We start from the raw sequence: 11,543 nt of genomic DNA, 5'->3' as shown, positions 1-11,543 counted from the left end.
CTACGGCTCAATCACAGCTGTCTCCAGCACCTACACCTACCCCCCCTTCTCACCTTGGAGACGGCAGGTATAACAAAGAGAAGGCAGGGCCACTGCCTTCCAGTCCCGTCACTGCTGTGTGACTTTGAGCAGGTCCCTTTCCAAACTCTCAGAGCCTCTTTTCCCTGCTGTGAAATGAACTACCCCTTCTCTAAATAACAATGTTTCCAAGGATGACTGTTTGTAAAGCCCTTGACACTAGACCAATAAATGACAACTGAATCCTTAAAAAAAAAAAAACCCGAAGAGCCCAAATCTCATCCTACTTACCTGTGGGGGGTCCAGGAAAACAACGCAAGCAGGCCACCCCAGGGCCCTGAGCAGTGACAAGGTGCTACAGGCTCACCCCAGGTGTCCCTGCTTGGCACCAGCCTTGGGAAGCCAGCCAAGGTTTACAGGCAGCACAGCCATATGAGGGTTTGGTTTCAAGGGCAAAGTCTCCATTAGGCCTCCCTTGTAAAATAAGAACAAGAAACATAAAACCTCGGGCGCCTGGGTGGCTCAGTCGTTAAGCGGCTGCCTTCGGCTCAGGTCATGATCCCAGGGTCCTGGGATCGAGCCCTGCGTCGGGCTCCCTGCTCGGCGGGAAGCCTGCTTCTCCCTCTCCCACTCCCCCTGCTTGTGTTCCCTCTCTGGCTGTCTCTCTGTGTCAAATAAATAAAATCTTAAAAAAAAAAAAAAAAAGAAAAAGAAACATAAAATCTCTTCCGTAGGTAACATAGGGAGAAACAGGTGGAAGAGAGAGGAGAAAAAGAGAATGAGGAATGAGGAGGGTGAGGACAGGGAGGGACACAGGCCCAGGACGGGGCGGCTTGGGCTGTCACACCGAGCCTTCTCTCCTGAGCATCTCCTGGGAAGGGGCCTGGGCCTCTGAGCTGCTCCTAGGCTGCCCCCTGGGCAGTCTCTGGACAAAACCCCCTCCTGACCTTCCTGGAGCTGGAGGAGACCCAAGCTAAAGCCCCAGGCCAGGTGTGTGTGGGGGGAGGTGCATGGGCCTCCTCAGCTGCATCAGCAGCAAGGCCCACGTCAGCACGCCACCCTCCAGGGACCTTCTGCCTAATGGGATTGGACAGACCCCTTTTCCCTCAGTGGTTTGCAGGACCCAGAGTGAAAGAGGCAGAGAGGCAGGCCGTGGGGGAGGCTGGGGGGTTAGCACTCACTGAACCCTCACAAAATGAGCTGGTTGGGGCCTGGAGTCAGGGAGATGGGGGTGCTGAGCCCCCACACTCGTTTCCTCCTCATGCCTGGGGACCCCAAAAAGCCCTGACCTGTCTGCGTGGCCCTGGAATGGGGGGAGGAGGCTCTGGCGCAAAAGGAGCCAGCTCTGGGGCCCAGGCAGAGGTGGGCAAGGAGGACAGGCTGAGGGGTCTCCAGGCTCTGCTGGCCTCTCCCTGCCTCCCCTCTTACTTCCCCTGCTCTCAGGGCTTCTCTGCCAGTCCACGTCCTTCTCATTTGTGCCTCCCACCCTCTTCTACTCCGTTCCTGGCTCCTATCTGTCCCATACTCACACCCTCAGGTGGGGGGCTGCCTCTGTACCTGCCCCCACTCCCAAGCCCTCAGGGCCTGTCTACGTGACCACTGGCCCACTACTCTCTTCCCGGCCGGTTTCTGCTTCCACTTATTCAACAGTCACTTGGTCCGTGACTGGTCACCCCCCTGGTGTGATGGGAGGGCCACAGAGAAAGCCACTAGCCCCCAAACTTCCCTTTTCACAGCAATTAAAACCCTGCCATCAGGACAGCGTAGTTTAGAGTAAGCCATTTACCTCCCTGGGCCTTTTTCTTTCTCCTGTTTTTCTTCCCTCCTCCTTCCCTCTTTCTCATGCTTGCAGGCAGTCTGAGGTTACAGGAGATGTTGAAAGGGGACGAGACAGCCCCTGCGTCCCAACCCCCTCCATGTTTTCAGGAGGAGAGGGATGGCAAAGATGGCTGGCCTGCTCCCCTCACCCCACCCCCATTCTCCAGCCCCGTAATATGGGCGATTTCAGGAAGTTTGGTGACCCCTGACCTACTCCAGTCTCCTTCTTCTGCCTTCTACCTACCCAGACAGCTCAGGCCTGGTTCTCAGAGGGAGAGGGGTACAGAGACAGAAGCAGTGATTTTCCAGAGACCAGCTGGTCCCCAGGGTGGAGTTGGGAGGGGGATGGGGTTTGGAGTTCAGAGGACCTCCCCTTCCCCCGTTGGCCAGATGGTACCTCCTCAGACATGAAGGCCCCCCGGCAGGCGCTGGGGACATCTGGGGGAATGTTGGCTCGCTGAGCCTGAGATGCTGGCTGTGCCTATTGACCCGGGTGATGCCTGAGGCTGGGTTGGGGGCAGGGAGCTGTGCACAGGGAGTGGGAGGGGGCCCCAGAGCCTGCTGCCCTGCCTCTAACCCTGGGCCTGCCAGGCACACCTGTTCCCAGAACCCTGCGGGGCAAGGCTCAGGGAGAGCAGGGGAGCCAGGGTGGGCTGATCCGGGGGAGCAGTGGCGCTGAGGCTGCCTCAGCCTTATTCAGCAGGAACCGTGCCTGCGTGTGCGCGTGTGTGTGTGTGATCACGAGTGTGAGTCCATGTGGGGTCTGCGTGGGTCTGTGAACCTGAACGTGGCTTTGGTGTTTCTGTAGGTCTACTGCCTGGGGCCTGTGTCTGTGTGTTAGTGTGTCTGTGGGATTTCAAGTATGGGGATGAGTTACTCTGGAGAAAGTGATGTGCCCCTTCCCGTCATGTCCCAGCCTCAGGGCTGGGCCATCTCCCCTATGGGGGCTGGGCTGGCAGCTGGCTTCTGGGGACAAGAGCTCTTCTAGATGACTCCTGCAGGAACCAAGGTTCTCTGGGCGCTGGCTCTGGGCTTGGGGGACTGAGTGGAAGTGGGAGGACAGGGCAGATGAGGCACACAGATGATGGGGCGTGTCTGCCCTGCTTTGCGCACTTTCAAAGTGTTAAATGTGAGAGACGGAAACTCTTGCTCCTAGGAGGAAAAAAATATATTTTTTAAAGCAGATTAGCATATTTCCCATAGGTCTCTGCCATTCGAAGAGAACCCTAGAGAACAAGCCGCACCTCCTCGGGCTGGACTGTCTCCTTCCTTGGCAGGTGGCTTCGACAGGACCAGCTGGGCCTTTCCCGTCCCTGAAATGGGGCCCTCCTCCCCACACCCATCTGTAGGAGTTTCAGGCCCTTGTTTGGGCACAGCCAATGCAGAGATCACATACACACTGTGGGGTCCGCAGGCCAACCCTTGAGCCCATCATCCTTCTGTTCAATTGGTCTTTCAACCCCGTCCTTCCTCATTCCCACTCTCCCTCCCATCCAGTCTTCACCCACCCGCTCACTGGGTCCAGTCACTTTCCTTCCTTTCCCTCATTTTTCTCATTGAGGCTTTCTTGGGCAGCCCACTCCCAGAGATAATCTGAAGTACATTCCTTGCCCTAAATCTGAAAATAACATTGTGTTGAACTTGTACTGTGTCAGGCCCCTACACGGTAACTCCTTTAATCCTTACGAACCACCACCACTGGGCGCTTACCTTCATCCTCATTTTACCAAGAAACTGGCTAATCAATGGGTCCCAAGCTTCAGGGCCAAAGGGCAGAGCCAAGATCTTGGCCATGCCTTCTGCCCCCGGACCACTGCTCGACACTGCCCCCCAAAGGCCAGGCCAAGGGCTTCGGGGGAAATTAGGTCCCTCCCAGTATGGAAGCCCTTCCCTGGCCCCACTGGAGGGCCCCCACGGGATGCACTCCTCCTCCCTTAAGTCCCCAAAGATGCTCCTGCATGCTGTTCAGACCGAGACCTGGTAAGGGGAGAGCAGGCTGCTGGAAACTTTCAGATTGGGGTCCTGGCGAGCTGGGTTTGAGCACTTGAGACGGGAGAGGATAACCTTTCCCCGGGTCCAGCTCTCTGCTCACTGACCAGTCCAGGGGAAGAGGCCAGGGGATCCTGTCTGGGGATCCCGCTCTCCCTCAGGTTTCCCAGCTTTTCCTGGGACCCCTCCAGCCTCAGCCTGTGAACAGGGGATACCCTCTCTATTTTTCCCAGGGCAAGAAGAGAAGCACGAGTTCAGAAAATAATTTAATAAACAATGAATTACATTCTTTACACCTAGCCTCCTGCAAGGAAGACACCTCTTGTCCCAAGGAGGCACTAAAGGGCACAAAGGTTAGAGATCACCAGCACCCTTGTGGACTTTTTAAAAAGAACCCCCAAATAACTCCACTGTGTGTACATTCTTCTCCAGATTAAAGTCACTTTGTCCTCTTAAAAGCCCATGTGGGGAGCTGAGGAGGTATTAACAGCCCCATTGGAGAGCTGGGGAGATCAGGCCCAGAAAGGGGAAGGGACTTGCCCAGGGTCACACACGGGGGGAGCTGCAACGTCAGACCCAGAACCAGGTCTCCTGGTTTGCTGGCTCCTCCTCAGCCTGATAGGTCCGGCAGCCCCCATGCCTCCCCGCTCCAGGCCAGGACCAGCTCTGTGGCAAGTAGGGGCGAAGGATGAAGGCTGAAGACCACTCCCCTTGTGCCCCCTGGGCCAGAGCAGGAACAAGGCATGGCTTTCTTAAATTTGCCCCACCCCTGCAAAGTACATTATTTTCATGTCTGAAGGATTATCTTAAAATATTCAGAGGGTGGGTGAGGGTCAGCTCCCAGGAAAACGGGTAAGCTCTGTGGGGCTGGGTGCACACCGTGGGGTGGGTGGTCCCTGAGGGGTCTTGACGTGCCCCATTCCAGTGCAAGGGGGGAGGGGAGTTGCAGGAAGGGTTCCCAGGAAGGACAGGGGTGGGCACAGGGCATAGCTGCCTGCTGACAGGGAAGGGGCAAGAGCAGAAGTGCCCTGCAGAGGGCCCCCTGCCCTGTTCTCAGAGCAAACCCAGAGGCCTCCTGCCCCCAAACTGACAGGCTCAAGATCCAACAACCACCACATAACCAAAGTCACACGAAGGAAACTCTTCTCCCAGAGTCCTGCTCCTTTCCCTCAGGGGCCAAGGCCCAGTGCTTCCAACACCGACATGGGCCATCAGACCGTCTGGGAAGTGCAGAGGATCCTGAGGGGGGGCTAGAGATGCTGGGATGTGGGGGGGTCCTCAGAGTTGCCCATCCAGGATGCCTGCTCCGTAGCACTGCACAGGGCCACAGGATTCTGGACATCAGTCTAGGGGAGTGTATCCCCAATTAGGGGTGGCTGTGGTCTGTCCAGTCATCCCTCCGGGGTCACTGCAGGGTGCACGCTGTGGAGCGGAAGGGGGGAAAGTTCGTCTTAAGTCTCTGGCACAAAGGCAGAATCCAGCGCTGCCCCCAGCCCTTCCCCCTCCTTGGTAGAGGGTCCAACCCCAGGGCAGGACTCACAGCTACGAACAGACTCCGACAGTCCTTCTTTGTCCAGGGTCTCAGCGGCCCAGCGAGACTCCCTCATCTGTGGAGCGTAAAGGCAGCGCAGGGGTGAGAGACAGCCAGAGGCGGGCACAGGGCCCGCACCGAGTAGCCGCTGAGTGACTGAGCACGAGTGCCAAGGACAGAGACAGCGATGGGGAGACCTTCAGAGGAAGACGGAAGGGGGAGACACGGAAGGGGGCGCAGGCGACAGACAGCCATAGGCAGAGAGGGGCAGAACACATCCAGCCCGCGTGCCCACCTTGACCTGCTCCTTCAGGTATTCAGCTCGAGCCATAAGGTTCTGAACCTGCCGAGGGAAGACACGCCCATGGGGGTGTGGGTCGGAGGGGCCTTCAAATTGCTTTCCTCCCCGCTCCTGACGCTCTCCAGAACCCTCTACCCCATCCGAACAACTGCCCCCGAGCTCTCTATCCGCTCCCTTCTCCAGGAGGCCTTTCCAACCAAAGCAGCGTGCCCACTTTCCGCCGCTGGCTTCCCAGACCCTGTCTGTCCTGGCGCCCTGACCCCCAGCACCCGAGCCCAATGGAGTGCGCGGGGCCACTGACCTCCCAGGTCTGTGAGCTCTGGCTCCCAGACTTGGAACACCCTGAGGGAAGCTGAGGAGGGCCCCCAACCCGGGAGGCAGGGGGAAGAGGAAGCCTCCCAACCCTCCCAACCGCAGTGGGCACCTCGGTGTGAAGCAGCTCCCGCCTCCGGCCTGGGGGCTCCGCTACAAAGAGAGGGGGGACGTGTGGTGAGGGCTGGGCAGCCTGGGGCTTGGGGGAGTGTGGTGAAGGGGGGGCCTCACCTGCCAGCAGCACCAGCAGCTCCCCCAGGCCGTGCTGGTACAGGCCCAGGGCATCTTGCTCCCCGCCGGCTTCCTCCTCCTACAGCCACAGGGACACAGGGTCACTCAGGGACATGCCCTGGGCTCTTCCTGCCCCGTATGGACCCCTCGCACTGGGTACAAACCTTGGCTGTGGCAGCCGAAGCCACTTCCAGGGCAGCAAGGAGGCGAGGTTTGTCTCGAGCCATCTCTGGGATGAGGGCAAAAGCTCAGGGTGAGGGAAGCAGCCTGTTTTTCATCTCAGGGAACCTACCCCATGCTGCTGCCCCCTCGGGCTGGAGGGAAGCTGCTGGGGGCTGAGGCCAGGACGCGAGCCTACCTCTGAGCAGGTCTCGGGCAGAGGTCCCCTGCCTCAGCAGGGCCTGATTGGAGGAGGAGACGATGACTTTGAGCTCCTCGGCCCGGGACACGTACTGCCCCACCTGCAGGAGGTGAAGGGCTGAGAAGGGGCTGTCCCACCCCGACTCCCTCACCAGCACCCACCTCCAAGTTCTCCCTCTGGGTCCTCAGTGACTGCCCCACACTGTAATGGCAGGGGACCCCTGAGGCGGGCCGGACCCTCCCTGGGAGAGAAGCGCTGGTGCTCAGTTCTAAGAGAGCCAGTCTGCAGAGACCCCAGGATCGCTCACCCCTTTCCTTCAGGAGACTCCCTCACCCACCTTTGCCTTAATTGCCTCCTTCCGCTGGGCATCCACTTCATCTGTAGAAAGTGGGGGCTTACATGAGGCGTCTGCCCTGCCCCCATACCAAATCCTCCGGAATCCTCAAAAGGACCAAGGGCCACATTTACCCTCTGCTTTGTCTCCCACAAAATTCTGGGTGGGGAGCTGCTTCTGGAATCCATCCACCGCAGCTGAGGCCGCCCCACCCCTGCTACACCCAGGGGCTCCGGGCACTCACAGTGCAGGGCAGGCACGAAGAAGTCCAGGGCTTGGCAGTAGAGAGATAAAGCGGCCGCAGCATCCCCGTCCTGGTCCTTCTTCACAGCCTGCACCACCAGGGCGGTCTGGGGGACAGGCGGGTCGGGGGTCAGCCCCACACCACATGCTCACCACGAACACAGAAAGGCAGGTCCCCGGTGCACCACCGAATGGGGTCGATGAGCCCCCCACCTGCCCCCTCCCCATGCCCTCCCGCTGGCCTGCTTACTGCTCGGGCCAGGCTCTCCCCACTGGGCATGTGCTCCAGGTCCACCCAGGGGTGGGCGAAGAAGTCCTCGAAGGAGATGCGACGGCTGGGGTCCCGCTCCAGGAGCCGCTGCAGCAGGTCCCTGCAGTCTCGGGAGAGCGGCGGCCGCAGGGGGAGCTGTGGGGGGGTGGGAGACAGATCACACGGGGCCCCAACACCTCAGTCCCCAGCCCAGAGGCCAGTCAGGACCACCTGGTCTGGGGACGCCCCAGAGGGACACGTGTGCAGATGGAGAATCGGAGCCTCGGGAAGAACAGTGACAGGACAAGGCACTGGAGCCAGGGGAGAGCCGTGCCCTCACTGGAAGCCCTGCTGTTGGGAGCCCTGCGTGCAGGTGCTTCTTCCCTCCCTGGGTCACTCCTGGGAAGGCTGGGCCTGGCCTGCTTGCTTTGCTCCCACAGGGGGCCCACACACAATCAGTGGGGCAGGACCTTTGCTCCCTGCCTTGAGCGACCTGGGTTCCCATACCCCGGGCTGTGCGGGTGCAGTGAGGGCTCAGAACTCAGGGCCCTAACCCCCTCTCCCAACAGGTTGCCAAGCACCCTTCAAGACCCACCTCGATAACCCGGTTGCTCCGGATCTTCTCCTCCAGCTCTGTGAATGACCTGGAGGCAAAGGGGGGCTGCCCGAAGAGGGCTTCTGTGGAAGGGAGGCAGAGGGCAGGCTGGGAGGGGATAGGGTCAAGCCTGGCCTGGCCCACTCCTTGGGGTGGGGGCAGGGGGGCTGACACCTCTCAGGGCAGGGTCCCCGGGCCCGCAGAGTCACATTCGTTAGAACCCTTCAGGAGTGGCCCAGAGAGGCCTTGCCTGAGGACACAGGGCGGAGGTCCCTGGGTTGGGGCTGGGGACAGAGCTCTCACCGTACAGGATGACCCCCACGGACCAGAGGTCCACACGGGCGTCGTACTGCCGCTGACACACCATCTCGGGGGCCATGTAGAGCGGGGAGCCACGGAGCACATGCTTCTCGTCCCAGGGAGACATGTGCTGTGCGAAACCAAAGTCTGCGGGCAAGAGGCCAGGCAGCAGGGCCCCAATTCTAGCTGCTGTGGCTCCTGCCCTTTAAATCTTCACTCTGGGCTCCAGTTCAGGGGCTCCTCCCCACCCGCCAGGCTCACCAGGATCAATCCTACTCTGCAGCCTCTGCTCACACCCTTTCTCTCCAAATTAGCCTGAACACCCTCCTACATCTTCCTCTGGGAGCCAGCCCCCTCAGGCATCTTTTTCCAGGAAGCCCACCCTGATCGCACCAGCTACGAGGATAAGGGCCCACCAGGGATTAGAAGCTGAGGTTTTACCTTGCTTTCTGGCCTCCCAGCCTCAAGTCCATTCTTGGCTACAGCCACCTCCTCCCCCCCTCATCCTCCAACACTGCCACAGACCCAGTCGCAGGTTGAGCCCCAATCCTGGTGATGGACCAGTTCCCAACCCTGCTCACACACTGAGCCCTTCCCATGGTCACACACAGAGTCCTGACCCTGACTCTAGACTGAGCCCTGACCCCATCCAGTCCACTGCTGGAGTCAAGTGTGGGGAGCCCAAAAAACGTCCTGCCTTTTGGTGGTGGGGCCTGTCCTTGCATCTCCCAGCCCATCACTGCTTGATGACTCAACAGAGGGTGCCATGAGAACCAGGGCTGCTGAGCGAGCCTGGGCAGTGGGAGGCCTCGGCACACCCACCCTCCAAACCTCATCCCTGCTGTTCCAGACTCACACCTGCCAGTTTAAGGTGGGGCTTCTCCAAGGAGCTCAGCAGAATGTTCTGTGGCTTCAGATCCAGGTGAGAGATACTCCGTTCATGCAGGAACTGCAGGGCACTAGCTGGGGAGTAAGAAGACCCACACGGAGAAACAGGTCAGAGGAGCCCATCCTTCACCTGCCCCTCGCCCCCTCCAGCCTTACATCTGCCCCTTCGAGCTTGTCCAACCTGACTTCTGCGTTGGCTGCTCTACTGAATGTCTTAATACTTAAGTATCAGGTTCCCGCCACTTCTAAGAATTTGACCCCTACCCCCCTGGACCCATTCACAAGTCCCCTCCCCCTCCCAGAAGCCTCCCTAGCCCCCCAGCCCTTAGGGTCTTGTTCTTTTCCTTGGCAAAGCACTTGAGTTCTACCCCTGGGCCCTGGAATGTTCTACGAATCCGTTATATTATGTTCCACGTGTGGAAACCTGGACTCCCCACAAATGGGTGCTCCTCTCTGTCTCTCATGACATCGTTAAACCAGGGATAGGCACATGGGAAAGATGGGGCCCTAACAATCCAAGCTGAGACAGAGACAACTGCTAAGAAGGGCTCTAAGCCTGGGGTGGGGGGTTGAGGGGGGGCAGAGATCACAGGAAGGGGTGTCAGGAGGGGGTCAGAGGCTTTTACCCAACTGCTGCATGAAGACACGGGCCACCTTCTCAGGCAGAATCCTGCGGGTATGGATGAAGCGAGACAGGTCACCCCCTGCGCAGAACTCCATGATGAGATAGATGTTGTCGCTGTCCCACTGTGGTTACAGAGGCAGACAGGCAGCTTGAAGAGAATGTCCCTTCTCCACTCCCTTTGGGGTGGCCCCACCCCAGGCCCGCACCTGGAAGTCTTTCAGCTGTACGATGTGGGGGTGTCGAATGCCCTTGAGGATCTCAATCTCTGTCAGGAGGTTCTCCACAGATGCCTTGTTCAGACTCTTCTTGGCTACGCACTTTATGGCTACCACCTCACGAGTGTCCTTCTGTGGGGACAGGAGATTTGAGGATTCTGCCTTGAGGGGGCCAGAGCCCATGCCTGGCCCCTCTTCCCCCATCACACCAGCCTCCAGGCTTCCCAGCTTCCCCTTCTCAGGCCAGGGAGGCACCCGGATTCTGGAATCCCCGCCTCCCCACCCAGTCTGGCGTTCTCCGACGCTGCTCCATAATCTATCTCATTGTATTCTAGAGTGCCCCGACGAAGGCATGTCATTCAGTGCTCTAGAGCGGCGCACTCCGATTCCTAACTGGGTCCAGCCTTCTAGAACCCTGTCCCAGACTCCTCCCAGCCCATCAAGGATCCTCCCTGTTCTGCGCCTATTCTATAGTCAGTGACACCGAGCTCCACCGAGGCCTCCACCTGCCTCTCCAGACAAAACAGGGCTGTGTGGGCGTGCGTTTGTTTTTAAAGCCTAAGGGTGGCAGCCAGCTCCCAGCTCCTCCACCGAAGGGCGGCCGGCCGCGGGCCCGTCACTGCTCGCACGCCGCGTCTCGCCTCTCTCTCGCCGGACGCCCACCCGGGCTCGCTCGGGGTCTGGCGGGCACAGGGGCCGGGCCCTCACTGGTTCCCCAGCCCCGTCCCTGCCCGGCTCCGGGGTCCCCGGGGGGCGCCCCGCCCCGCACCCACCTTGGCGTAGGCCTTGTACACTGTGGCGTACGTGCCGCTGCCCAAGCGCTCGGTGAGGATGAAGCCGTCCAGCCGCGGGGGGCCCCAGCCGGGCCCCGCCATCCCCGCCGCCCCGCGCCCGCCGCTTCCTGCTTCCCTGCTCCGCGTTCCGGCGCGCAGCCCAGCGGTCAGGGCGCGCGGCCACGGAGCGGACTCCACGCTGCCCCCAGCGCCGCCCGCCGGGACTGCAGCGCGGTGGGCGGGGCGCCACCCCGCCCCGCCCCCACGGCCCCGCCTCCCCCGGGTGCTCCAGGGGCCGCTTTGGGGCGCCTCGCCACTGGAGATCACGTGGTGGGAGCACTAAGGTCCCCGCCCCCGAGCCGAGGCCAGCAGATGAGGTCGCTGGGGGTAGGGGGGAATCCCATCCAGGCTTTATGGCTCACGGGAAGGGCAAGTGGGGAGGAGCCGGGCTGCGCAGGCGTGCCGGGTGCTGGGGTAAGAGTCAAAGAGGCTCCCAAGGGTGCCCCTCCGGCCCAGAACCAGCAGCTCTAAAGTAGAGATACTGGGACAAGAAGGTGCTTTTGGCCAAGTAGTCTCAGGAAGGCGCTTGGCCCCTCCCAGACCAGCCAGAGCGGGGTGGCCAGATGCAGAATCTTTTTTTTTTTTTTTAAAGATTTTATTTATTTGACAGAGAAAGACACAGCGAGAGAGGGAACACAAACGGGGAGTAGGAGAGGGAGAAGCAGACTCCCTGCCGAGCAGGGAGCCCGATGCCGGACT

At 60.1% G+C, this 11,543-nt stretch overlaps 1 protein-coding gene across 10 annotated transcripts; it reads right to left on the bottom strand.

Annotated features, from left to right (window-relative positions):
- Positions 1-4,078: 4,078 nt before the first annotated feature.
- On the bottom strand, positions 4,079-10,979 carry ULK3 (unc-51 like kinase 3). 10 transcript variants are annotated; one of them, XM_064570141.1, is made up of 16 exons: positions 10,785-10,977; positions 10,003-10,143; positions 9,798-9,918; positions 9,140-9,246; positions 8,287-8,430; positions 7,984-8,049; positions 7,389-7,544; positions 7,140-7,245; positions 6,899-6,939; positions 6,559-6,661; positions 6,365-6,429; positions 6,201-6,279; positions 6,082-6,122; positions 5,652-5,699; positions 5,366-5,432; positions 4,079-5,247 (listed from the first exon to the last, which is right to left on the bottom strand). In XM_064570141.1, the coding sequence occupies exons 1-16, from the start codon at positions 10,884-10,886 to the stop codon at positions 5,231-5,233; spliced, it is 1,404 nt and encodes a 467-aa protein (XP_064426211.1). In that variant the 5' UTR covers positions 10,887-10,977; the 3' UTR covers positions 4,079-5,230. The 10 variants fall into 10 exon arrangements, 5 of the variants coding, with proteins under 5 accessions (XP_064426211.1, XP_045755656.1, XP_064426212.1 ...); XM_045899700.3 differs by having other exon boundaries at positions 7,984-8,066; positions 9,142-9,246; positions 10,785-10,972; XR_010404949.1 differs by lacking the exon at positions 6,559-6,661 and having other exon boundaries at positions 7,030-7,245; positions 7,984-8,066; positions 9,142-9,246.
- Positions 10,980-11,543: the final 564 nt, after the last annotated feature.

Source organism: Mirounga angustirostris, unplaced genomic scaffold, assembly GCF_029215605.1.
Source record: "Mirounga angustirostris isolate CCGP_5_RB_7025 unplaced genomic scaffold, mMirAng1.0.hap1 SCAF_9, whole genome shotgun sequence".
NCBI classification, from domain to species: Eukaryota; Metazoa; Chordata; class Mammalia; order Carnivora; family Phocidae; genus Mirounga; species Mirounga angustirostris.
Note: the sequence above shows the minus strand (reverse complement) of the source record. Positions and strands in the feature narration are given on the sequence as shown.